At 51.2% G+C, this 26888-nt stretch overlaps 2 protein-coding genes across 2 annotated transcripts in view; both read right to left on the bottom strand.

Moving 5' to 3' along the window:
* VAC14 (VAC14 component of PIKFYVE complex) overlaps positions 1 to 6107 on the bottom strand; it is a 61010-nt gene extending 54903 nt beyond the window's left edge. The window contains exons 1-4 of the mRNA XM_082062549.1: positions 5970 to 6107; positions 2481 to 2631; positions 756 to 923; positions 80 to 142 (exon numbers count right to left, since the gene is read on the bottom strand). Coding sequence (XP_081918675.1) covers positions 80 to 142; positions 756 to 923; positions 2481 to 2631; positions 5970 to 6073 — 486 coding nt within the window. The 5' untranslated portion in view covers positions 6074 to 6107. The remainder of the gene's footprint in view (positions 1 to 79; positions 143 to 755; positions 924 to 2480; positions 2632 to 5969) is intronic.
* A 251-nt stretch (positions 6108 to 6358) lies between these two features.
* HYDIN (HYDIN axonemal central pair apparatus protein) overlaps positions 6359 to 26888 on the bottom strand; it is a gene marked incomplete at both ends in the record, with an annotated part of 137177 nt that continues 116647 nt past the window's right edge. Inside the window, 27 exon segments of the mRNA XM_082062599.1 lie at positions 6359 to 6835; positions 7659 to 7883; positions 8494 to 8724; positions 9148 to 9298; positions 9867 to 10030; positions 10184 to 10393; positions 11470 to 11689; positions 11995 to 12275; positions 12802 to 12960; positions 13138 to 13336; positions 13522 to 13691; positions 14248 to 14469; positions 14720 to 14927; positions 15652 to 15799; positions 16139 to 16304; positions 16636 to 16774; positions 17448 to 17651; positions 18389 to 18635; positions 19264 to 19376; positions 20182 to 20342; positions 21505 to 21723; positions 22677 to 22819; positions 23376 to 23630; positions 24212 to 24320; positions 24905 to 25097; positions 26038 to 26189; positions 26640 to 26875. Of these exon segments, the coding sequence (XP_081918725.1) occupies positions 6359 to 6835; positions 7659 to 7883; positions 8494 to 8724; positions 9148 to 9298; positions 9867 to 10030; positions 10184 to 10393; positions 11470 to 11689; positions 11995 to 12275; positions 12802 to 12960; positions 13138 to 13336; positions 13522 to 13691; positions 14248 to 14469; positions 14720 to 14927; positions 15652 to 15799; positions 16139 to 16304; positions 16636 to 16774; positions 17448 to 17651; positions 18389 to 18635; positions 19264 to 19376; positions 20182 to 20342; positions 21505 to 21723; positions 22677 to 22819; positions 23376 to 23630; positions 24212 to 24320; positions 24905 to 25097; positions 26038 to 26189; positions 26640 to 26875 (5402 nt within the window).

The raw sequence follows: 26888 nt of genomic DNA on the forward strand, positions 1-26888 counted from the left end.
GACTCGGGGACCAAAACATCCCCAGCCAGGACGTGCCTGCAGCCTGCAGCAAGGATTCTCAGCTGGAGAGGAAAAATACCTTGAGAAGCCGGTCGAGGAGCTCAGAGCCACTTTTGACGTTTGGGTCAGGATCAGCAGCCAGCTGTGAATGACAGAAACAAGAGCCATTGCAGCATCACAAGGACAGACACAGACAGGTCCCTTTATCTGCAATTCTTCATTAGGCTCCAACAAATTCTGCTGAGAGACTCCCTAATAGGGATATCAAGCATCCATCATCTCCCTCAGCTATGTAGGTTTTCATGGGCCAGCAGCCATGCTCTCAAGTGGCAAAGAAATAAAAGTTTCCAGTGAAAAGCTGCAAAGATAGGCACTTTTAGACATGGTTTTAGTCCTACAGACACAACAAAACCATAGAGCTGCAGAGCCACTTCGCCTGCAGCAATCCTGTCAGCTTTATTTCCTAACAGCACTCAACAAGAAGCAGGAAAATCCATCCTGGAGATGAGGACAGAGAACAAGGTATCTTACAGTGAACTCCAGCCCCCACAACATCAGCGGCCACTGTTGCTGCTGCAGAAACTGCCCATTTGGTCCATCAGACCTGCCTGGGTCACAGCAAATCAGTTTCCTTGGAATGATGACCTTGGACAACTTGGTTTGTTTGATCCAAAGAAGAAGAGGACCAGGGAACGAGCCTTAATTCTCTAGTGTGGAACAGAAAAGCACATTGGGGTTGAGAGGAAGGTTCTTACCTTGCTGAGGCCATCAAAGAGCACATTGAAGTGTGGGAGGACGGAGCCCCTGGCCACCTTGACGATGTTGTAGAGGGCCTCGCAAGCGTAGTACCGCAGCCGACTATCGGCATCGTTGAAACACGTCAGCACCGGCTCAATCAGCTCCTTCAGGTAGAGCCCAGAGTCCTGGCAGACAGGAGGAGACTGGTGAACTAAGGACCAAGCCACAGCGAGAGGGAATAGATGGTGCTGCCCTGGAACATACTCTAAAAATTCAGGCCCATCACAGCTTAGTGCTCCTCAGCTGGACAGGATTTATTAATGAACTTTGAATTTTATTATTGAAATTACTGACTCTGCCCACTAGCAAATATAGTCATTAATGAGGCCAACACCCCAGCCTGAAAGACTTTTGCTTAAGGATTCACCAGCACAGCAGGAGTTTCAGACAAACTAAGAGCTAGAGGCAGGAGTTTAACTTGTTTTGAAGTCAAAAAGCCCTACTTTGGGGACACGGGCTGGCATTTCCTGAGTGTCCAGCAAAGGAGATGGTAAGAAAATCAACAGTGCACAGACTAGCAGATTAAAGAGCTGAACTCCAAGTCTTATTAGTGCCCCTCAATGCCACCAAAAGCAACTCCTCCATCCCCCAGCATGCCTGTTCCTGTGCTGTGCAGGAGAAGGTGGGCAACATGCAGAGCAGGGCTTTGCTCATCCCAGGGAGGAGGATTTTGCAAAGAGATACTGTATTTGTACAAAAGGATGAAGACAGGGACGCTGCTCAGAAGCCCCCAGCTGCCAGCGTAAAGGCAGGCAATGTAAAAGACATCAGGCTTCAAAGAATCTACTCAGACTGATTGTGACTCTCATTAGAAGGGGAATGATTTAAAATCTACCTGATAGCTCTTCCAACAGGCACAACCTGCTCTGCTTTCTTTCACCTACACTTACTACAGACCAAAGCAACTCCTTCCCTTGCAGGCACTTTCAAAACCCAACCCCACGGTTTAACTCAAAAAGCGTGATGGAGCTGTGAGCCTGCAGAGTCTGTGCTCCCCACCACGAGGGCCTGGATGCTCTTGTCCAGTTCAGAAAGCAACTTACTGAGCTTGTTCTTATTACCTAGAGAAGAGTTACAGAGAGACCCAATCAGGACAGAAATCAGAGGACTTTCGATGCAACAGCATAGATATAACTCCTCTAGAATAGGACCCAGCAATCCATGCATTCAGCAGGTAAAACTTACGACAAGACAAACAAAAAACTACTTGTTCAGGCTAAGGCAGCTTGATATCTTATGCCTCTTGCTTATTTGGACTATGACTCTGCTGCTGTTCAGCCCATAAATTAAGCCCACTTCCCAGAGGCCCTGACTGCACTGTTGGAGCCAGCTGAGCTGGGGGTGGGAGATGGAAAAGGCTGCACCTCCTTTCAATGCTGTTAATGGAAATTAATACTTGATCCACTGAGTTCAGTCCAGCTGCTGGAGACAGAGGATGGACAGATGCGCTTAGACCGCGCTTAGGGAGCTGCCAAGATGCAACCCAGACCAGAAAGTGCTCCTGTGCCCAAGGATGCGGCTGGGTGCAACGGGGAGACTCAAACACAACCCAACCACATACTGCAATGCAGGGAGGGAGCTGGGGGCCACCAGCCCGAGTCTCCCCATCACACTGACCCAGGAGAAGCCGCTGTTCTCCCACTGCAACCCGTACAATCAAAAAAAAACCCACTCACACCTACCTTGCCCAGGGCAATGGAGCAAGCGGCCAGGCCAATGAGCCCCCCTTTCCGGCTGTGGGGGTGCTGGGAGAGAGCGAATTCCTGCGACAGGATCTGGATCACATGTTTGATCTGAGATGTGTTGTTCTGAGCCACAAACTCTCGCACCAGCCTGAGGAGAGAAGGGGGAAGCACCCAGCCAGCTGTAGCTTCTGCCAGATACAAACGCTCGGGTGCTGGTTCCCCGTGGCTGTCAGAAACAGGGGTTCTCAGCCACAACAGACACCAGAAAAAGTAATACTAAAATGGGGAAGGTTGAAAGAACCCACAACTGAAACCAGAGCTCTCCTCCCCTCCCTGCTCACACCCAGCAGCCACTCGCTGCGCCCCTGCTGCTCCCAGCCTGCAGCCTCCTGCACCCTCCACCAGCTCCCAGCCCAGGACAGGCTCTCCAGGGCCACCCTACCACGGCTGCGTGCTTGCAGTGAAGAAGTCACGAGGTTTTTAAACACCTTCTCCAACAGGGCAGGTTATGAGTCGGTTACCTTCGACATGGCATAAGACGGCAGCAGAGAAGCGCTTGGCATGCCCAGCACCAAGATTTTGGACCTTTCCAGCCACCCATGCATCGCCTCAGCTGATATTCCACATATCGTATGTACTCTTATATAGCACAAACCTTAACAAAAGCAGACGAAGCTTCTGCATGCAATACCTGCTCCTCCCTAGGAACTTGTAGCTCGTTACCCAAAAGTAATTAAGACATCAGGCGTGCTTATACAAGAAGACCTGTAACCCCGCTCCTGCCTTTGCAACCGCTTCAAGGTCCCAGGTCACCCAATCAACCCTTCAGCCCCAAGTGTCCCTGCAACAGAGCCACCAGCCAGCTGTGCAGCCAGCTGTGCAGGCAGCAGCACACAGCTGGAGCATTGGTGGTTCAGTGGTAGAATTCTCGCCTGCCACGCGGGAGGCCCGGGTTCGATTCCCGGCCAATGCAACGCTATTTTTTCCTCTTTTTTCTTTAGCTTATCCATAGCATGGAGCTAGGCATCTCAAAATCTCAGCCCAAACAAGAATCTTCACCTTAACCTTTGATGAACACGCAAAAGCTTCTGTTACTTAGCTCCACGCAGTGATTTTTTTTTGGCACTATACTGAATCTCACACTGCTCTCTCCCAGACAGCTACCACCAGCCAGTCACCCACTTCATAATTCCCTCAAAGCAAATAACACCAGCTCTGTTCTCACCCTGCAGCTGCCCCTTTACTCCCTGAGACCCTCACTCAGCCCCCACTTGCTCTCCCCACTCCAAAGCTGAGTTCTGCCCGACCTGCTCTCACAAATTGCTGCCTTAGGGCAAATGGCTCCATCTCCAGTCCTACTCCAGCAGGAGAAACACACTAAGCTCAAGCAGTACAGACTGCCAGGGCAATCTTTTTATTGCCTAGATTTAACAAACAGAGCTTTGTTTGAACAGGAATAACTTTACAGACTTCCTTCAAAAGTTTAAAAGGCTTGAAATTTAACTAACGAAGCAAAAAGCAGCAAAAATCAATGTACGGCGTCAGAGGGTCTGCAGGCAATGAGAGCTGCTCCCATGTTACAAGCAGAGAACAAGGAGGTACCTGAGCTGAGAGACAGCGAGACACAGGAGGGAGGCAGAGAGACACGAGAGCTGATCTGTGATGAGTTTAAACTGATCTAAACCCATGTATCTCAGAAGGAGTTGGCCCTTACCTTCCTCCTCCTCATACCCTTCCCAAATCGGGTTCCAGCTCGATTGGTTGAACTGGCTGAACCCAAATCAGACTTTGGTTGGTATAAGCCAAGCATGAAACCTTAATTCTGGGGCAGAATAAGTTGGAGCAGAGCTGCTTGGATAAGGGGCATCATCTCACGCAGCAGCAAAGGGACAGGTACCGAAGCTGTGAGGAAAGTGTGAGGCATCCACGACAAGCCACCTTTAAGAAACTATTCTTGCGAAAAACAGAAAAAATGAGGAAAAGCTAAACATGTGGAACAGAAAACAGAACTAGATGTGTTGAGCTTTGTACCTGAGCAAACACTTACCCTGTCCCAAAAGCCATTCTGCTCTGCTGGCCATGTACACCCACATGGAACCTCCACCTTCAAGGCCCACGGTTCCCACCCCACATCCCTCCTGTGTCTCCTGGCCAAACCTCAGCAGAGCAGCTCTATCCCCAGGTCACTGGCTGCCTCGAGTGGTTGCTGTACCCACGTCTCCCACCTTGAATTCACCATCCAGCCCAGACCGTCACCCCCAGCCCCGTGCTGGGCTGCCCCTGCAGGGGATGCTTTGGGTCCCCCACAGGAGCTAAGCCATCAGGCAGTGCCCAGGGATGACACAACCCAACCCAGGCAAAGCCATGGAGCAGAGCAGCAAAGAACACTCAGACCAGCACCGTGAGAGTGAGAAAACACACAGAACGTGTACAGACAACACTAGAGGGGGCACAGCCATGCCAGCAGACCTTGGCTGGGATGCTCTGAAAGGCCTGAGCTGCACCGTAACAGGAGATAAAGGAAACGCCCAAAGAACAGGGGTGACAACAGGGGGTGACAGCAGGTGCTTTCCACCTCTGCAGCTGGGATGGAATGTGGGACAAGCTCAGGAAAGACTCAGGGGACAGGTAGGATGGCACCATGAAGTGACAGAGCCCAGCTGACACAAAATTGGTGCTGGATGATGGGCACGGCCACCCCAACACCAGCCTGCTGCCTGGTGGGACTGTTGTGTCCCCTACGCCATGGCCAAGGCTGGGCACAGAGCCACCACCTCCGCTGGTGTCACAGAACAGCAAGAGCTGAATTTCTGATGCGTTTCTACAGTTATGCTGCTCATGCATTTATTTCACAAGGCGCTACGCAATAGCACCTGGGTCACACCGGGTGTTCTGCAATGGGTTCCCCAGCACCACTCCCACCCCGGCATACATCCTGTACCAGTGGGTACCAGAGGGTCCCCATCTGCACCCCAGAGCTGATGGGCTCAGAGATAAACTTCACTGGCTGGTGGTACAGGGCTGGGAGACAAGGGGGAGAGCCCCTCCTGCCCAGCACCGTCCCCTGGCAGGGTCACCGCGGCACCCGCGTCCCCTCCCGGGGCTCCCGGCCCCACACACCCTCCCGGGCTGCAGCCCCCGGTGCCCCGGGCCGACTCCCTTTTCTCCAAACCCCCCGCTCGCAATAAAGTGACCCCGTTCCCCCAACTCTCCGGGTCCCCACAGTACGGCCCGGTCCCCCGAAGGCCCCCGCTCGCACCGGGGAGCCCGGCCGGTCCCCTCCCGCGGCCGGAGCCCCGGTGCACAGCGGGAACCCCCACCCTCCCCCAGCATCCCACGCCGACTCCCGCCACCCTGGAGACGCAGGTGGCCCCAAGACCGCCCCAGCCCTCCCCAGGGTGCTGGACCAACCTCCCCCCTCCCGGCCCCGGTGCGCTGCTGCCGCCTCCGTTCTCCTCCCGGTTACCGGCACCCCCCGCCCCTCACTTCTCGATCTCCAGGGCCGCCACCTTCCTCTTCTCGTACAGCTTGTCGTTCAGCGCCCGCACCACGCTGGGCGCCAGCGGCGCCAGGTCCCGCTCCGCGTTCATGGTCCCTCCGCCCCCGGACCCGCCGCCACCGGCGGCCACGTGACCCCTCCCGGCCGGCCCGCCCACGTGACGCCATCCGCAAACCCTCCCGCAGCGCCCCCGCGCGGCGGGGAGGACGCCTGCTGCACCCCACTCCACCGCCAGGGGCGCCCTGTCCCCGGATCGGGCCCCTTCCCAACACCTCAGCACCCAGGTTTATTCCAAAGAGAGACTTTAATTACCCCTCGCTCGGTTAATTAACAAACTCCCACAGGGAGGGGCAGCTTCACCCACAGATCCCCTGAGTCACTTCTGAGAGGGGAGGCCCCGGAGGTAATAGACCCAGCAGACCCCCACAGCCCCGGGGCAGGACACCACCATCTTGCTGGAGACAGGACATCCATCAGGGGCTACCCCACCATCGAAGGAGACGGTGATGAAGATGTTTTTCTTGGGACGCAAGCTCTCAGGGGCCCTGACAGTGAAGGCCGGGTGCTCCACCGTGTACTGGAAGGCCATGGGCTGGAGGAAGACGTTTTTGAAGGGGATAGAGGCGGTGCTGCCAGCCTTGATGGAGAAGGGGCCCTGGGGTGTGGGTGGGAGGGCGAGGCCGAAGAGGGGGATGCTGTAGTCACCACCAAGCAGGGAGGAGAGCTGCAGTGTAGCCCGGGTTTCACCCAGCTGGTAGGGCTCATAAGTCACCTCCACGCTCACCTCTGAGCCCCCAGGGCTGGCAGGAGGTACACTGATGGTCTTCTCAGTCTGGAAGTCAACACAGTTGGTCTGCACAGGAGGGAGAGAGAAGAGACCAAGGAGGGAGAGAGAAGAGACCAAGGAGGGAGAGAGAAGAGACCAAGGAGGGAGAGAGAAGAGACCAAGGAGGGAGAGAGAAGAGACCAAGGAGGGAGAGAGAAGAGACCAAGGAGGGAGAGAGAAGAGACCAAGGAGGGAGAGAGAAGAGACCAAGGAGGGAGAGAGAAGAGACCAAGGAGGGAGAGAGAAGAGACCAAGGAGGGAGAGAGAAGAGACCAAGGAGGGAGAGAGAAGAGACCAAGGAGGGAGAGAGAAGAGACCAAGGAGGGAGAGAGAAGAGACCAAGGAGGGAGAGAGAAGAGACCAAGGAGGGAGAGAGAAGAGACCAAGGAGGGAGAGAGAAGAGACCAAGGAGGGAGAGAGTCACCTTAGCAGCGCCACAAACTGATGGTCTCCCACCATCACACTGGCCAGGGTTCCTTTCCCTTGCCTGTCCCATCCCCACCGTACCCTTAGTGAGTCCCCATAAGGACTGTCCAAACATGCTGAGTAGGGACAACCCTGCATCAAACCCTAAGAGACTTTACTGCCAGAGCTGGGGTTTCAGGTGAAAACCATGGGATCTGCAAGAGCAGCTCCAACAAGGCCAGAGAAGGGTCTGCATGTGAGGACAGTCCAAGTGGGGACAAGCCCACCATTGGTGTGAAGAACCCATGGCTCACACAGCCACCCCAGCTCTGCCAGACCAAGCTAAAGGGGCTTCCCCAAGCTAGAGGGGATCCCTCAATGGGAAGGGCTGATGCTGGCTAGATGAGCTGCTTCCCAGTAGGAGCCCAGGGCAGGCTGGGGTTACCTGGAGGAGGTAGTCGGTCTTCTGTCGGGCATAATTAACTATTTTGGTGGTGATGGTCTGACTAGAGCCAAGCATGGTGGAGAAGTAGAGAGGCTTCTCGGGGTTGCTCACACTAGCTTTCAGGTGCAGGTTGTAGTAGAAACAGCCCAAGTCAATGCTCTGGAGAAGCAGGCGCCCAGTGCTCTCACCCACTTTCAGGGGCTGGTACTCCAAGACAAGATCAGCCTGAGGGGAACAAAGGGAAAAGCCATTGGGTCAGGAAGAGACGGGGAAGGCAGGACCAGGGGAAATCAGTCCCTGGTGCGCTCACACAGCACTGGAAGGCAGCCCAGCACCCTCCCGCACTTCAACTCTTTCTTTCTGTGGCAGAGCTCTGCTACATGTGGGTGACAGCTCACTTGGGGGACTGTCCCCAACAGGTGAGAGCCCTCCAGCACTATCCCAGAAGCTTTCCACCCTAAAATGCCCTTATACTCCCTGAGGGCACAAAACAATCCAGGCTGCAAACGCCCTCCTGGTGGGGTGAGGCAGGCCCTGCAGCCACTCTAAACTGAAAACACCCCCAACTAAATAATGAACATGGCACAGGGACCTGCCATGTGAGGCCTGATGGGACCATTATCACAATGGGTAGCATGGCTGATTCCACCAGCACAAAGAAGGGACTCCCACTGGGGATATTCTCACACACTGCTTCCCCTCCAGATTACTAGCAGGTCAGAGCTGACACCCTTGGAAAGTAGCCCCAGGTGGTTCATGTTCACCTTTTGAGAGCACCCACTCCCAGAAAGGCTGCAGGGAGAGGAGGGCAGTACTGGACGAGCTTTGCTCCTACCTCTGATTGCGCAGGAACAGTGAAATGTGGGGGAACACTGACGTCAGGCACTTTGCATTCTATGGTAAACCTCACGGAGGTAGGCAAAGGGTTGTCCAGTTTGATGGTGGAAGACACTCTCTGCCGAACAGCAGTGGTTAATTCGATGGTGCTGATGGGTCCCGAAGTGGTGGCCTTGAAAGTCACCATGTAGAACAAGTACTCCTGGGTCACCTCGTTGAGGAAGGTCACCTGAACCAGATAAACAGGAAATCACTAGTAATTTTGTACATAAAAATGTTCCAGATGTGCTAAGCCAGCCCAAAGAGCTCCCCCCAGCTCAGCACCCTATCTCCAAGAACAACCATAAGCAGCCACAGAGGACCAATGCAAGACCGGGGAACGAATGTGCAGTATTTCCACTTTGTACTCTCCCCATCGCCCATTTCTTCCATCTCAGCTTTGTCCTGACTCACCTGTGCTTAGCGGCCCACAGTGGGACTCACAAAGAGACTGACGTGTGTGGGGTGTATGGACAGGCATCTGCTCTTCAGCACCCACCCAGGACACCTACAGTCCCACCAGCAGGCACATAGAGGTATGAAAACAGGTGTGTATCTTCTCAGTGAGCTAACAGGTCCTGGAAGGGCCCCACAGCCTCATGTCCACACTCACTATTGCGCTAAAGATTCCTTCCTTGTAGGAGTAGAATGTGAGCTTGTAGTCCTTCTTGGCAGAGCCTGGCACATCAATGTATTCCAGCCCTTGCAGCATAGAACTGCTTTCCAGGTTTTCTGGTTTGATTATGTGGAATGTCACAAGGAACCTGTGGGTGAGAAGGATGCAGTGAAAGCAGAAAGGATTCCCATAGGATACCCATCATGTGGGGGTACAACACAGCCTGTCTCATCCTCAGCGCCTCACGCAGAGGGAACCAGCTTTCTTGGGTCTGTTCAGCCTGGACAAGAGCAGGCTGAGGGGGGATCTTATCAGTACTGATAAATATCTCAAGAACGGGCCAGATTCTTTACAGTGGTGCCCAACAACAGGATGAGGCGCAACAGGCACAGACTGAAGCACAGGAGGTTCTGTCTGAATATGAGAAACATCTTTACTCTGAGGGTGCCAGAGCCCTGGGACAGGCTGCCCAGAGAGATTGTGGAGTCTCCTCTGGAGACATTCAAACACACCTGGACACATTCCTGTGTGATCTGCTCTGGTGAACCTGCTTTAGCAGGTGGGTTGGACTGGATAATCTCCAGAGGTCCCTTCCAACCCCAACCAGTCTGTGATTCTGCTTTCAGGAAGCAGATTCCAGGCAGTGAGTGTGAAGTCTTTTTCTTGCCCTGCTAGAGGGATTGTTGATGAGATGAGACTTCCTGGGCCAGACTCACCTCTGTGGCCTGGTCAGCCAGTTGGAGACAGGGATGAGCTCAGTGTAGGAAGTCCTACACGGCACCTGCCGGGAAATGGTTCCTGAGCACTTTGGTCCCCCAGCAGTTCCTTGCAGTTGGTAGTACAAGCCTGTCCCATCCGGCAATGGGAAGAAAATGGAGCCCTAGAAGACAAGAAACAGGATAAGTGAGCTCTCCTGCTGTCTGGACCAGTTACAGGCTCTCAATCACGCCTGGACAGTCCTTTGTCTCAGGTTGTCACTGAAGCAGCTTTAAGCAAGTCCAGCTAGCAGAGCTGTGACTGCAGCCCCACATACCTGATGCTTCTTGTTCTCAAAGCTCATGGTTAGGGGGCTGTAAGTGATCTTGTAGGGCTTTTGTTGATTGGCCTCTAGATGGAAAACTTCAGGCCCCTTCCAGTGCTCCCCCTCAATGACAGGTTGCACAGTCCAGGCCTCGTTGCTGGGGTTGGACAGGAGGATGGTCTGGCTGTGCTGCTCACGCACCTCACATGCGAAATTCAGTGTCTACAACAGAGGAGCACAGAGGCTGCTTGATCATACTGAGGAACCCTTTCCACTCTCACAGACTCTGACTAGCTCTACACCAGGACCTGGAGCCCAGCGAGCAGCTTTTCCTCCTCATGGGTAAAATTTCCATTTGAGCTGTAGCTTCTGGTGTAAATCAAGTTGTTGATTCTTAGAGAGGGAGAAGAATGGGTCTTTTGCGTGCTGGGTGAAGGGGGTTGCCACCTCCCAAAGAGGAAAGAAAATGGGGAATCCCGGAAGGATCTCTCTCTTGAGCAAGGACAAGACCTGCAGCCGCACTTTGTGGGCAGGCTGAAGAGCAGCTCTAGGCTCTTTTTTTGGGAGCAAGAGCCAACACCTCCCAGCTGCACCTCTTGCAATGCCCATGAGGGCCAGAGGTCCTCCACACTGCATTCCTGTGCCCCAGGAGCTGGATGCAGATATTTTGCCCACTCCCAGCACTGAATCATAGAATCATTTTGGTTGGAAGAGACAAAGATCATAGAGTCGAACTATTAACCCATCACTAGCACTAAACCATGTCCCCAAGAACCTCATCTCTGCTTTTAAACCCCTCCAGGTATGGTGACTCCACTACTTCCCTGGGCAGCCTGTTCCACCGCTTCACAACCCTTTCCATGAAGAAATGTTTTCTAACATTCAGTCTGAACCTTCCCTGGCACAACTTGAGGTCATTTCCTCTTGTCCTATCACTTGCTACTCAGGAGAAGAGATGCCCTCCCCTGCCCCGACAGAGAGGAAAAGTGTGGCTGTGGGTGCAATAGCGTGGGTACAGCTGGGGGGCTCTGTGCGGGGGGTCTCAGAAGAGCCATGCAGGGTGTCCCCACAGCAAGGGTGCTGCAATGCAGAGCCAGGGCTGACAACGTGCTCGCTGGAGGAGCAGCAGCCTTTAATAGAGCAGGAAAGTAGTAACAGGACTCAGGATTTTGGGAATCCTGCCCAGTGTTGTTTTCCACTCTCTGGGATACCCAGGCAGGAATGAGTCTACACACTATGTTCTCCTGCCCTGGGAGAGATGTGGTGCAAATGGCGGGGTAAGGGGGTGACCCAGTTACCTCTCTGGTCACAGGGGTTTCCATGCAGCACCCTGTCAGCGTAAGCCGGAGCGGCTCACTGCCCTGGATGAAACACTGCAGGCCCTCGTACTGGATAGTGCGGCTCAGCGTGGAGGGGTGGAAGGTCACAACAAAGGGGACGTCCATTCCTGGGAAGATGTAACCCTTCGTGGGACGGATGGAGAAATCTGGTTTGAAGCTCTCGATGTCCCACTTAAACCTTGCCAAGGAAAGCACAAAGACAGAAAGGATTAGCAACTAGGAAACCTGTGAATGCCACGTGCTGTCCCTTGTCCTCTTGTGGGTTTTCCACAGGATCTCAGGCATGGTGCTGAGCCTCCTGGCAATAAGGCAGGACTCAGCTGCACCCATCCGTAAACAAGCCTTCCATGACCTGACTGCACAGCCTTGGCTGCACAACTTTCCACTGGGACAGGAAAGCAGAAGGGAATCTGGGGAAGCTACAGCTCCATCCAACCCTCATCCAAGCTCTCAGACCTCAGAGAGAACAGGGTTTTACGTTACTTGGCTCCTATGTCACCCGTGTTCTGCATGACGACTCGCTGGGATGTGAAGCTCTGCTGCACCACTGCTCCAAAGCTGAGGTGTTCCTGGTCCAAGCTCACGTGGATGCCATGGCAGGAGCCCCGCACCATGAAGAGGGAGCGCACCAGGCCATTGCACTCCAGCATCACCTCTGTGGTGAATGGCTGTATGCGGCACTTCGGGGAGAAGGTCACCTCCACTTTGCAAGTATCTCCTTTGGGCTTCAGACTTAGTTCATGGCTGGGGTTCAAGCTGAGAACCTGCCCAAAGAAATGAGTGGAGACTGCTTCATCTGACAACTGAGCTGCGAATCCTCCACAGAGTCTCCCAGTTTCTCCTCCGTCCCCATCAATATTGCCCCAATCCTACTAACTCCCTGGTATGCATCCCTTGGTATCAAATTTTCCTGTGTCATGTCCATCTGGCCATGGTGAGCTGGACTACATCTTCCAAAATAATTTGACATGAACTCCAAGAGAGCTGTAACTCTTGGTCGTTAAAGATTACCTTTCCATATCTAATATACATGGCCACATCCTAATGTATGTGTCTATGTACCTTCTCACTTCTGGCTGTTGGGGGGGGTCCTGACACCCAGCTCAGATGAGATACTCACATTGCATGTATCTGCTGGTAGGGCAGTCCCAGCAGGGAAGAACACACAAGCAACCAGGACAGCACACAATTGTAATTAGCTACTAGCTCCCAGCTAGAGCAGCTCACAGCTACCTGCAGGCATCCCTGTAGGCACAGCAAAGTCTTCTTCAGTGAAGGAAGGGAACTTACCCCAGGTTTTTGCAGCTCTGGGCTGTTGGACACGAGACTGAGCTTAAAAGCGAGAGGGGCAGCACTGTTGTTCGCTATGGTGACAATCCTCTTCACCGTCTGTCCGATGGAGAGGGCTCCCAGCTTCACCACCTTTCCTTGTGGTTCCACAACATCAACCTGAGGCAAGAGAAATTAATATAAAGTGAAAGAAAATAAGAAGAAAAGGTTTTCTGCCACCCTCATAGCAGAAAACCAAAACATAGTAGGCTGGGGAAAAAAGATGAGGAAAAAAGAGAGAAAAAGTCATGCTGGTTGGCTGCCACCTGGAGTTTTAGGATTTGGATTTCATCTCACCTTCATTTCTGTGCCCCTTCCTCGGACCTCAACAATCTGCTGGTAAAGATCAGTGATTTCAAAAGGGATGAGCTCATGATAAGACGCAACCTCTCTTGGATAGAAAGTGATGGGCACCTCCACCATCTGTCCTGGGGGCAGGATGCCCCCTGGGAAGTTCACCTCCAGATGCGCGGTGCTGGTGAACAAGCAGTTCAAACTGGCAGAAAGCACAGGAGAGGGGAGCAGAGGTGTCACAAGGCCATGTGTGCTCAGATGACAACATCAGGGCAACTCTGTCTCCTCTCCCTGCATCCTCAGGATTTCACCCACAGGGGTCAGGAGGATGTGGAGTAGGCACGTGTTAAGCAAGGGCCAAAGGAATGTGTGGAGGAGGAGGCCTACCTGACATCCTTGTCTGCCTTGTTTGTGATGACGAGGGTCTGCTGGGCAGGCAGCATCCCGGCATGGTAGATGAAGCAGGCTCCAAAGTTAACTCTGGTGGTGGAGAAGTGGACAGTGGGCACTACCACGGTGGCAAGTAACATGCAAGTAAATGTGGGACCCTTGCTGATCTGGTGAGGAGAAAGAGAGCATGAGCCAATTGAAGAGACATGAACTACACCTGCAAACACCATGGATGTCTGATATACCCCTCTTGACAGGGGACAGCTGGCTGCAGTGACAATAAGGAAAAGCAGGTACCAAAGGACTTCAGAATGAAAACACATGGAAGGCTTGGGCTGAGAAGGAGATGGTTTTTGGAGAGTCGTGGCCCTGGTGTATGCAGCCATGTGCTGGCAAGACCTTTCTGAGCAGTGGGACACAACTCAGAAGGGGCTGGCAAAGAGAAACAGGTCCACCCCCATGCTCATCTAGTGCCCCTCCCAATTAGGGGCAGAGAGGGCTGGGGTATATGTCCTCCCACAAAAGCACTTCCCAAAGTCAACCTGGATAAGCACTTCTTAAATATTCCATCCCAAAACTGTCAGGCTCTACTTCGGCAGCAGGATATTCTTTGCCTCATTCAGGCTCTTCAGGTGATGGAGCTCACCCCTAAGCTCTGGGCTCCTGCTGCCAAGCTGCTGCGTAGGAAAGGTGAAGGTCCCGTATTAAACACTGGTGCCTCACCTGCAGAGTCAGCTCTACATCCTTAAGAGAGCCCAGCTTCTGCGGGTGAAAAGCCAGCTGGGTGTCTGCCTTCCCCTCCGGCTGCACGGCGCCCATCTGAGGGGTGATGGTCAGGACCTCCTTCCAGGCTGTGGGGCCACTCAGTTCCCATGAGAAGGTGAAGCTGAACTTGCCATTATTGAAGATGGTGAAGATGTGCTTGATATTCTCATTTAGCAGTACCTACGGGGTCAAAGGGGTGAGGACCAGGGCTCGAAGCATACACGAAGTGCTGGCTGGCCCAGCAAGCACCCCTTCATCTTTCACATTCGGCTGATGACCTGTCTGAAATATCAATCTCCCTCCCTCTAGAGACCAATAAATGAAGGAAAAACATTCCCTCTCGTTCCTATGTATTTGCAAAGCGCGTGCTTAAGGCCCAACCTTGCAGGGCTTCGTGGGAGGAACAGTTCAGGGAACTGATGCTGCTCACCTCGTTGAAATCAATGATGTTGATCTCTTGTGCACTGAGCTCAGTGACACTGCCGTCACTGCCCTCACACCTGACAGACGCATTCACGCTATAGCCAGTGGCCTTTATATTCAAGGAGAGGGGCTGAGTCTTCCTCTTGACATTGCACTTGATGTTGAAGACCACCTCTCCTTCCAGCGTTGGTGTGAAGAAGACTGTAATAGGAAGCCTGGGGAGAGAAAATCCTTTTTGCTCTGTTCACAGGCTCTTAGCTTTTTCAGCCCCACACTGCCTACTCTACAGGAGAGTTGTTTGTGCAACGGCTGTGGTGAGACTCCAGGAGAGACCCTGGGAGAAACCAGGAGCAGGACTCTGCCCTTCCAGGGCCTTCCACCATGGAGCAAGCCCTGGAGAGAACTGTGTAGGGTATGATGATCCCATGCAATGAAATGGCAGAGGACAAAACAAGGCAGCAAGCCCTGAGCTAATGCTGCCCTTACTGCCCTGCCCAGGTGCTACAGGACAGCATTGGTTTGAGAGCCCACTTCTGTTCCAAACACAGAACAGGGCACCCCCAGAGACCCCCAGTCTCTCTGATCTGTATGACAAGGGTAACATCCTCTTTGCAAAGAGGAATCATCCAGCTCCCGTGACAGCTGTGCAACACGGGTGCCACCAAACTGCCTCTTTGTAATGTCTATGAGTAATTTCTACATAATTTCTGAATTTCTCCAGGAAGGAAGCCTAGAAGACCAGGGTAACCTGGACACAGCCACTTTATGGAGAAACCCGCAGTTTCATGGTGTCCCTATTGGGAAAGAATGAAACAAGGCAGAAGTGTGCTATGACTGAGAGTCACCTGGTGACTGCAGAGGGGAGGGAGCCTCAAAAGCAAAATCACAACGCTGTGTTTGGCATGTGGGAGAGGGAATCTGGCCTGTGAGCTGTGTTACCTTGAAAGTGGAGCAATGGAGCCTTTCAGGGGCTCTATTTTCACGGAGGAGTTGCATCCCTCTGAGAAGAGAGAGCCTTCTCTGAAAGCAAAGCTGTAGGCTTCCTTCTCGTTGTTGATCATATAGAGAGTCTGTTGTACTTTGTGCCCTGAGGAGATGACAGAACAGCCGCTGAAAACATTCTTTTCCTCTGGCCATCAGACCACCACTGCCCACAGTGGTTCTGCCTACTTCTGACACCCCAGCTCCATTGCATCACCTTCAAACCCCCACCTGGAAACAGCTTCAATCACATGCCATGCCTCTGACACACACCTTCCTTCCCATTCCTCTCCCTTGTACACTTGAGTGCCAGGAACTGAATGTTCTGCTCATAAGAGCCCATTTCCATCTCCATCTTCCTCGTGGGAGCTGCTGGAATAACGGGAGTGCTGGCCCCCTGGAGATGCCCATTTCTGAGTGTGTATGGTATAACCAGGGTGCTCACCGATTAACACCAAGTGGAAGTTCAGGTGGGATCTGTCCAGAGTCACTAGTGGGTCAGTGGCATTGCCCACCAACAGAAATGGGACTGACAGGCTCTGCTCAGGGATCTCAAAGACCCAGGATGATTCCGTGATTCCCAGGTGCCGGGGAATGAATTCAAACTTCATCTGAGGAAGAAATAGGCAAATGAAGGGAAGCTGTTGCCCTTGGCAGGGTCAGGGGAGGGGGGGTACAGTCTATACCAACAAGAAGCCCCAGGAACCTCTACGTTATGTTGCTGTGAGCTCAGATGTAGAGTGCTGTGTCGCTTACACCCTGAAAACATGGCAGATATGAGATGGCAGATGAACCTGCATCCCACTTACACTGCAGTCAAATGTTTCTTCATGGTCTTGGCAAGCTCACAGTGACATGGGACAGCCAGTAAACACAGACATGGCTCATGTTAAACTGGAATGTGTGTGTATTGGATTTACCTTCTTAATTTTCTGCACCTACCTCTGCTTTCCTCCCTGGCTGGATCTGACCTCTCTCTGTGAGGCAGAAGAAAGCCACCTGTCCTGGTGGGGCTTCAGGGTCCTGGCAAGTCCACTGGAAGGAATACGCGGAACTGGTCGGGTTCATAACCACGAAGGTCCTGGGCACACAAAGCAAAAAAGATTACTGAGGTGGCGTTCAGACATTCATGACTCTGTCCTGCAGTAGACATCAGGCACTGCCAGTCCTGGACACCACCTGGAAGGAGTTATTTGGCAGAGGGGAACAATGCCAAGTACCAATATTTTATCTGCTTTCTAGGGGCCCTGTTTGTTTCCCAGGGGGCTACAGATTAACAGCTATCAACAACAACAACAACAACAAAAAAATCAGCAAGAATACAGCCAAGCTTTTGCACCTTAAAAATGGTAAGATCAAATGAAAAATGGTAAAATCAAGCCCAGTAAGGCACCTTTGGAAGATGGTGTTCTCTGTTGTGGTTGCAGCCTTCACTGATCCTGTCTGACTGGTATCTCTAAGGAGGAACATCGCAAGGATTTTCTTAAATAGACAAAGGTTGTATTGGCCACAAAGCACAGGCTGGGGATATGTGGTCCTCCCAGACTGACCCATACCTTACTGAAGAAAGGGACAAAGAACAAAAAATGGCCAGTTGTTTTTTACTGAATAGCTTATTTCAGCCCCAAAACAGACTAGTGGCCAAATGTCAGCAGATCACAGACAGGTACAGATGTGCCTTGGAGCTTGGAAAAATTGTGGTTAAAGGGGATAACCAGGAGACCATCGACAGGAGAAGCCATGCCCACACCTACCTGCTGTTCCTGCTGCACACTCCAGTTGCTGCAAACTCAATCACTCTTGTGTTGAGATCCAGCTTTGGTCCCTCCAACTCTGAGCTGCGCCTTTTTGCAGTGATGTAGTCAGAGTCTTCCAGCTCAAAGTGGCAGTTTGTCATGAGGCTTCTCCCCTTCACAGTCACCTCTGGGCCTTTCTGATTTGGTTTCAGGTTAGGAATACTAGGAAGAAAGGGACCGGTGTTAGCCAGACTAACGTTTCTAGACAGCCAGCTGCTTGCCTGGCTCCTTGTACAGCACACAGTGTTGCACCCTTTCTCCATGCAAACACTGAGCAGCAAATCAAACAGAATTGCACTTCCCACCATGGAGGCAGAGGAGGTGAAGTGACAGAAACGTGAACAGTCACGTGTCTAGAGAACAACCACAGCACAGAGGTTTATATGTAGATAAGGAGGCCATGCTTATCTGATAAAGCATCATAGAATAGTTTGTATTGGAAGGGACCTTGAAAGCCCATCCTGTCCCACCCCTGCCATGAGCAGGGACATCTGCACCAGATCAGGTTGCTCAGAGCCCCGCCCAGCCTGGCCTGGGATGTCTCCAGGGATGGGGCATCCACCACCTCTCCAGGCAACTTGTGCCAGTGTTTCACCACCCCCAGTGTGAAAAATTTCTTCCTCATGTCGCTTGCCCCTTGACAGCCTTTCTGGATCTTGTTCCAGATTTTGAAACCCTCCAGGAGCTTAATATTTCATACAATGTCTTTTCCTAGTGTTTCCTCCCTGCTTCTACCAAGACTGGATGATCATCTTTTTTTGTTCCTGTACGCCAGTTGCTTCTGCTGCTTCTCTGGGGCTGCCTGTCCCCAAGTCCACACTTCCACTCACCCCAATCAGAGGCAACACCACAAGTATTCAGCAGCAGAATGAGTTAAAAAGCACCTGGATGTTGCCTACCTGCAGAGCATACGGCTCTCAAAGTCCCCCACACACACTGGAGAGAACTTCATCTGGAAGAGCTGCTCCTGCCTGGCAGGGATGGTGCCACTGCGGGGCTCCACAGAGAACGGTGAGGTGGCACTAATGGCGTTCAGAGACGAGCTCAGGGAAGATGAGACCTGCTCAACAGTGCGGCCCAGCCGGCTCGGACAACGGCTGGACTGGGACTTCACAGTAGTACCAGAAGTGAAGGAGAGGAAATCCCCTGTAGCAAATAAGAGGTTATAGCAGGACATCTTTCAAGGAAAAAAAATCTTCTGTTTCCAGCACCTCAGCCTCCTGTTGCAGGTGGACAGAAGCAAGCTGGGATGCACTAGAAGCATCTCAGGTCAAATACTTTCAGCAGGAGAACTCCCAGTGAAGAACAGGGAGAACAGTCTGGTTGCTTTTTTTCCTCTGCATTACTGCTTGCCAAATCATAATCCCAGGAAGTCCTGGGGACAGGTGTGAAAGTGAGAACAGACAGGAGGGAAAACTGAGGATTGGGGGCAGCAAATATAGTGAAAAGACCCAGCGGACACCCAGAGAACAGCTTGAATCAAAACAAACCGCTGAACATCTGTTAAAGATGCTTGGATGACAGACAGGAAGGTTAATGTGCCCAGGACAGTAACCAGCTGCTTTGCTCCACACTATTAAACCCTCTCCATCTCCAGGACCGAGATGACGACAAAGAGAAAGTCTCCAGCTGCAGCTGAGAGCATGTTGATGAAAACAGGAGACTGGACAGGGATGAAGAGGCAATTCATATGCATGGTCTTCTCCCAAAGCCCTCAGCTACTGACTGAAACACCCCAGACATTCCCAGCTGCCACAGAGACCCAGTGCCTCACCATACAGATTGGGCAGGAGCAGCTCCCCAGTCTGGCTCAGTGGACTTTCATCTGCAGCAGCCGCCATCCAGGTGTATTCCAGGGCCACATTCCCTGTATTGGACAGCTGGAAACTGAACAACAAGGAGGAGAAATAAAACATCAAATAAATACAAAGTGAGTAGAAAAGTTAGCACTGCATGGTGGGCTCCTGGCACCCCTTTCTTTATGCTGAATAACATCATCTTCCCCAGGCAACTCTGCCATGTCTAGATCACTTCCCTGGGCTGCCCCAAGATAAAGTATTTCGAAGTCTAGAAATTAAAGAGCAAACACCAGTCATGGCGCTCAGAAGACTTTTGTCCAAGGGTGTTATTCTAGTCTTTTGGTCGATTCGACATTATTTCGATTGCAAACTCATCCTCAAGGAGATGACGACAGACAACACACAATGAGAGCAAAAGCATGGTTGTTCTCAGCAGAAAGGCATGGCAGAATTGAATGTCTCCTGGCACATCTTGGCAGGATGGCAGCCACCTGCTTGGCTTTGTGTGCAGATACATGGGCCCCAGCACCAGGACTTGGAAAGGATGAAGCAACAGATGATTTGTTTAAAGTGATGAACAGCAGGTGAGACTGAATGTAAAGCCCTATAAAGGACTCAGGTCCACATGTGGGAGATCTCCAGGCCCTGGGATGTGCCAGAATGTGTGTGGAAGCTGAAACCTCACGACCCAGCAAGCAGCAGCGTCGCAATCCAAGGCTGATCAGCCTGTTTACAAATTAAAACAGGTTTATTAAGTGGCCAAGCAATGAGCGTGTCAGCATAACCTCTGTGGCACAGGAGCATGAGTAGAAGTAGAGGCCACCTGAGAGCACAATGTGGCTCTGGGGAAGCAGCTCCCACTTGCAGGTCCCTGCCTGGTCTCCAGCACCCACCTGAACAACCTGGTCTGGAAGAGCAAGGTCTCCTTGAACTGAAACACGTGCATATCCAGCTTGAACTCGGCATAGTCAACAACAGCACTGAGACAAAGCTCCACCTCGCGGCTGCTCTCCTCCAGGACAGTGTGAGCTGGTTCTGGGTCTGTCTCGATCACCTCCAAACAAGACAGAGAAGAACCACTGAGCAGAGCCCAGAAAGCCAGGCGGAGCAAGGAGTCTTCTGGCTTCCAAAATCAGACACATATAGGGGTTAAAATGGACCATTCCTATTTATTTCCCTGAAAATATTACAAAATTTAACTCTTCCACTATAGTATTTTTTTCTAGCTACTAATCAAAACAATCACCACCATGGCTGTGAACACCCATGGGGACTGTGACTAGGTATCAGTCCCTGTGTTTCAACCCTGTAGAGTGTCTGACCTTTATCCTGGGCCCATAAAAATCCAGCAGGCCTTTAAACTAAGATTAAATTTCCCTGCTGGAGCTCTGTGGACAGGGAAGCCCAAGAACGAACAAACATAGAAAGCACCTTTTCCTTCTTGTCTTAGGAGAAAGTGCTTTTCAGATATGATGTGTGGGGCAACAGCCACACTGATGGGTGCTAGGGGTGGGCATTTTGGGATGGGAATGAGCTCAGTAGGAAAGTCTCCAATTGCTGATGCTCTCCTGGGGAAGAAGTCTGGTTTAAAGATCTTACCATGGTTCAGAAACTAGGGAAGAATGATCACCCAAGATAAGAATGTTTGGCAATAATGACAGTAAAAGCAAGAGTTTCTGGACATGATACTTCTCTGGACTCCTGCACAACTGCCATACAGTGCCTGGCCTGCCCCATAATCAGATATCCCACACAATATAGAGACCACAACCAAAGTCTTTGGTATCAGTGCACAGAGATCTCAGAGCTCATCCACAATGTGCTGGTGGGTTACCCAGTATACACAGGTAAGTACTAGTTTTGCTCTGTACTTCAAAACAAGAGACAGAATGCAGTGAGTTTAACTCCTTGTTGGTGAAAAAGTGCTGAATAACAAAGAGATTTTAACACCATAAAACATGTTATCATAAAATGTGACCTCCAGTTCAACGCAGGCTGCAACACCTCAGCTTTTGGCAGAGACTGATAGTTTGAATGTGGCTAAACATCTCCTGTCAAAAGATCAGGTCACTGTACATCCAGCTGTCCCCTAAAATGCACTGCTGGTTAACCTCACAGATGGACTAAATGTCAGAAGGAAGCAGAGATGCTGGTCTGCTGCTGTTGGCAATTCTTTTTGTGGAAGCTTGATTAGCTTTTGCTATTGTGCTTCTTACCTTCTTCTTCACAGGCCAAGTGGCTGCTGGGCTCTTCACAGCATCCACCCACTTGACAGTGCGCAGGCGGTCGTCCCAGTCAGTAACCTGCTCTGGCAGGTGCTGGAAGGCGATCTTGGCCACCTTACACTTCACAGGGTGCATTTTGAAGGTGACTGCGACATCCGATTTCAAGGTCACTGTGATGTCCTTAGCACAGCCAGCATGGAGGTGTCCCACCTTGGGAGAAGCAGAGTGTCAAGACCAAACTGGAGTCACTAGCAAGGGCAGGATTGACAGCGAAGGGGTAGATGTGGTGAGCAGCTGTGCCATGAATCTGCATCTTACTGTGTATTGATCTGAGTTTTGATAGAGAAAAGCACAAACAAGGTATGTCACCAACACTTAAGCCAGCAGAGTGCCCAGGGGGCCAAGAAGGCCAACAGTGTCCTGGCTTGTATCAGGAATAGTGTGGCTAGCAGGACCAGGGCAGTAACCACCCCCCTGTACCAGGCACTACTGAAGCCACACCTTGAATCCTGTGTTCAGTTTTGGGCCGCTCACTACAGGAAAGACATTGAGGTACTGGAGCAAGTTCAGAGAAGGGAATGGATCTGGAGAAGGGCTGGAGCACAAGTCTGATGAGGAGCAGCTGAGGGACCTGGGGGGTTCAGCCTGGAGGAGGCTGAGGGGAGACCTTCTTGCTCTCTACTACTATGTGGAAGGAGTTTGGAGCATGGAAGGTGTTGGTCTCTTCTCCTAAGTAGCAAGCAATAGGATGCGAAGAAATGGGATCAAGTTGCACCAGGGGAGGTTTAGATTGGATATTAGGAAAACATTATTCATAGAAAGGATTGTCAGGCTCTGGAACAGGCTGCCCAGGGAAGTGCTGGAGTCACCATCCCTGGAGGGATTTAAAAGACGATCACATGAGGTTCTTAGGGACATGGTTTAGTGCCAGTGTTGGGCTAACGGTTGGACTCTATGATCTTGAGGGTCTCTTCCAACCACAATGATTCTATGACTCTACAACATGGAGCAAGGTTGACAGCCCTGCCCCAGCAATGCCAAGGAGCACATCTATGTGGCACTGAGACAGGCTTCCACTGGTATGTGGTGACTCCCAGCGACCTCCCAGGAACCTGCTGGGCAGTGCTGGAGCAGCAGGGAGAGGCAGAGCCGTCCAAGCTCACCTGGGGGGAGAAGTGAAATGGGGAGTCCACCAACCACTCAAAGCGCATTGCCTCCACCCTGCTGCGATTGGTGATGGTGAAGGTCGCAGTGTAGGGTGTCCCAATGTGACAGTCCCCGAACTGGATGTGATCTGCTCTGGCAGCTGTTATGAATGACAGGAAGAGATGTCAGCATGCGGTGAGGTCCACCTGCCCCCTACATGTATGTCCAACTCTTCCTTGCTTCAAGCATTCCTCCCTCTGGGAGATGCAGCTTCCCATTCTACCATTTTCAGGGAAACACCAACACGTCCCTGAACACATGTCTGTGCAGTGAGACATGCAGTGCAGTGTGCCCTGCCACTGTGTACGTGGCAGCTACACTCACAGACACTGTGTCCAGTGGGCAACAGTACAGGCCTCATTATATAGAGAATGTAAACTATCACACATGGTCTTCATCTCCATTGCACACCATGGGCTGGTAGATTTCCTTTCAGAGATACTCAGCTGGTATCTCTGACCCTTCCCTACAAGCCTGCAAACTTCTCCCTTGACAGAGGATCTTCCCTTATATTCTCAAGTGTGGCCACTCCGTATACCATGAAAGATGACAGGATCTGTCTGCTAAGGCTGGAACACACCTGCACTGTCACAGGGTGAGCAGAAATGCCTATTTTCCTCTTCCTTGCTCCATTTTGGCAGCTTCTCCCCTCTTACCCTCAATGTCTTCCTCCAGATTCCACTCAGTGTTCTCCTTGCCGTCCGCGTCTAGTCCATGGATGTTATCTAGCGTGAAGTAATCCTCGTAGCCTTCACCCACCAACTGAATGTTGGTCTCTTCATATAGATTGCCCACCACCGACAGGCGGATCTTGCCTTCCACACGTTGGGCCAGGGTGGGTTTGAAAAGCACATCAAACTCCGCTAATTCCCCATGATGCAGGACCAGGGACGCGGTGTGAGGCTTCCTCTCTGCACAGCAATGGAGATCAGAGACAAGTGAACCAGCTGTTTAGAGGAAACTGTTCCATGGGGTGTAAGTGGAATAAGAGCCTGAAACCCAGCTGCCTCTAAGCACAGACTCTCCTACCAACGGTTTCAGACTATTGTTCACAAGACTATGACACCACCATATATATCACTGCTTTAGTGTCTTAACCTCAGGTTAACACCCAGCTCTCACTCAAACTTGCATCCAGCCAGCTCCTGCCATAAAGCTGAGTCAAGAGGGGTTTTGGCTTTTGTTGGCTGGCTGTGGATTCAAGACCTGCCTCTGTTCAGGCTGGTAACTTCCCACATGCAGCAAAGACTTCAGACAGTTCACTGAAATGGCAATGGTCCCCCACAACTCAACCCACCATGTCTACAAGAACAGAAAAATTTCCTATGACTTGCTAGAGGGAAATCCTGCAAAGAGTCCACATGAAAAATTACAGGTACAGAGAGCCCCCAGAAAGAAACTGTGTCTAACATCTGGCTGCTGCTTGGCCAAGCCAAGAGCAGGGCACACTTTCCCTCTGCAGGTGACCACACTTCATGGTTAATGAATTTACCTTTTCTGGGACAGTCCTCCTTTGAATCCATAGCTTGGTAGATGCAGTTTGTAGCAGGCCTGGCTTTCAAGAAGAAAACTCCCCCTTCATCCAGCAGGTCTAGCATCAACTGAGAAAAGTGAACATAGAGCAGGACCACACTGGTGTGGGTACAGGATAGCAGGAGGATTGACACTGCCCTGCTGCTGGTACTGCATCAGGAACCCAGCATGCTTCCCTGCTTCAAACACAGCTCTTACCACAGGGATTAAGTAAAATCAGACAGGAACAAGTGTTCAGAGGCATTGGGATATAATTAAAATACAGTAAAACAGGATAAAGTACTAAAAGTAGTGAGCAGAATGTAATTAAACTATAAATGAGTTTAAATAAAATGTAGTAAAACAGGATCAAATACTATCTACTGTGACTAGGACATCACACATGCCCACATGAGATGCAAAACGTGAGAAGAGAGATGGGGAAAAACAGCCCACCAAATTCCTTGTGTTGTGTTTAACTGAAAAGGACAGACTGGTCAGAAAAAAAATCACATTTCCAAGAGGAACTCCCTTCCTGGAAAATCAAAATCAGTCATTTGCTTAAAAAGAACTTCTGAGATCTATTCCCAGGTCTACCATGTTTTCTAGGACGGTTCCTCCATGGGACAAGCACTAGTTCCCAGACCAGAGCATTCCCTGAGCAGGCCCTCACCTGGACAGGTATGATGCCATTGTTTTTAAGGACCAGAGGGAGTTTTTCCAAATCACCCAGCAACAGCTTCTTGAAGAGCAGCAGAGGGTTCCCCCTCTTATTGCGAAGGACCGGGCGCAGGACCGTCACCCGAGGCAGATTCCCATCTCCACTGATATCGAAGGTGAGACTTTGTGCTTTAATTGTGGCAGGGCTGCAGGAGAGCCAGAGGAGAAATCATTAGGGCTGGTACCAACCTGTTCTCTACTTGGTGAGTAATAAAGCGAGTGCCATCCACTGCTTTTTCCCTGGCTGGTGCTCCTGTACCCCAGAATACATCTCTCCCTCTCCTCCCAGTCCAATTTGGGGACATTCACAACAGGAACTTGCTCTGAAGAGCCAGAGCCTTCCAGAATACCAGTTAGAAATCATTTCACTTAATCAAATCATGCAGGTAAATAACGAGGCAACAGATGAGACATGGCAAATTCACTGGCTGCAGTGATATGAGACATATGCAAAAAGCACAAGCACAGCATGAAAACAGTATAAAAGCAGGAAGGGCGAAGTCAATAAATAATACCAACAGTAAAGATTATTTCCGAGGACACTAAGCCAGGAATTGCTTATCGAGGCAGAAAGCTGACTTAGCTTGTCCCAGTTCAGTCACTAAAGGCTTGGGGAAATGCAGGTCAGAGCCCCAGTACAGAGGAACAGGGCTTCTCTTTTAGAAGGGGTCCAATCGCTCCTTAACGTAAAATAACATAATATACCCCAGGTAATCACATAGGGTCATTTCATTGTAACAAACAAGGAGGAAACAATGCATGCTGACTTGCTGGCACAGAAACCACTTCATCTCATCACTTGTCCTTGGAAAACCCCAGCTCAGCGGTTGCATGTGTTTATTTCTTTCTGATTCAAGAACTTCCAGTACCTAATGTTACACTGTCTTCACAGTTACTCATATAGGCTAAACTTCAACTCTATTTTTTGCCCTGTTATATCTAATAGTTACTGCCTACTGGATTACCAAATGCTAAGTACTCTACCAAAGGCTACTGAAAGAGTTATCATTAACAAAAGGTCTGCATGCTCCCAGAGGAGAGGCAGCTATCAGAAAGACACCTCCAAGACTTCCCAGGGTGAGTTACCTTGCCTGGACATCAAGGGAAGCCTCAAAAGTGCACTGGTAGTTCTGCATCGCTTGTGGAGTGAAGGTCACCGTAGCAAAGGTGTGGGAGTGGCTGGGCACTTGCATCCAAACAGGATCCACCTCGAAAATGTCGCTAATGCGGCTGTTATGCTTGGGAGAACCCACAAAGTGGTGTTAGGAGAAAACATCCCTCAACATGCTGCACTCTTTTTCACATATGCACCACGGGGAAGAGCCCCAGACAGCATCTTCCTTCCTGCTTCCCCGGATGGGCTCCTTCCATCTCAGGGGGTGACTCCATCCATTGCACAGGGACCTGCCATAAAGCCCAGGAGTGCAAAAGCTTGTTCTGAGCACTGGGCAGCCACCCCAGCATACGTGAGAGTTAGAGACTGCATGGGATACCCTGCAAATAATCTAGAATTGACCTTTAAAGAGAAGGAAAAGACCAGGAGCCTGAGAAAAAAGTCTGCTTTGAGTCCTGGCACATAAGTTCGGTAGAAAAGCCCACTCTGAGCACATTTCCCAGAGATATTCTGAATGGTTCAGGCTACACATAGCCTTTAAAGAGCAATGGTCACCTTGGCCTCTTGTTCTTACCTTCCCAGGGACAGGTTTGATGGAGAGGACCACATCACATGGGACTTTGTTCACATTGCGGATCTTGAAGCGAGCTTTGGCCTTGTGCCCAACCAGAGCATTGGTGAAGATAAACTTGTTCTCATCTGTGATGAACACACCCTTGTCTTGCACTGTCTGTAGGATCTGGCAGAGGTTGATGTTGCTGCAGATTCGATGCTCCTCAAAGATGGACTCTATGTCATCAACCACAAAGGCTGCAAGCAGACC

Source organism: Streptopelia decaocto (assembly GCF_964273445.1).
Source record: "Streptopelia decaocto genome assembly, chromosome: 11".
Lineage (NCBI taxonomy): Eukaryota > Metazoa > Chordata > Aves > Columbiformes > Columbidae > Streptopelia > Streptopelia decaocto.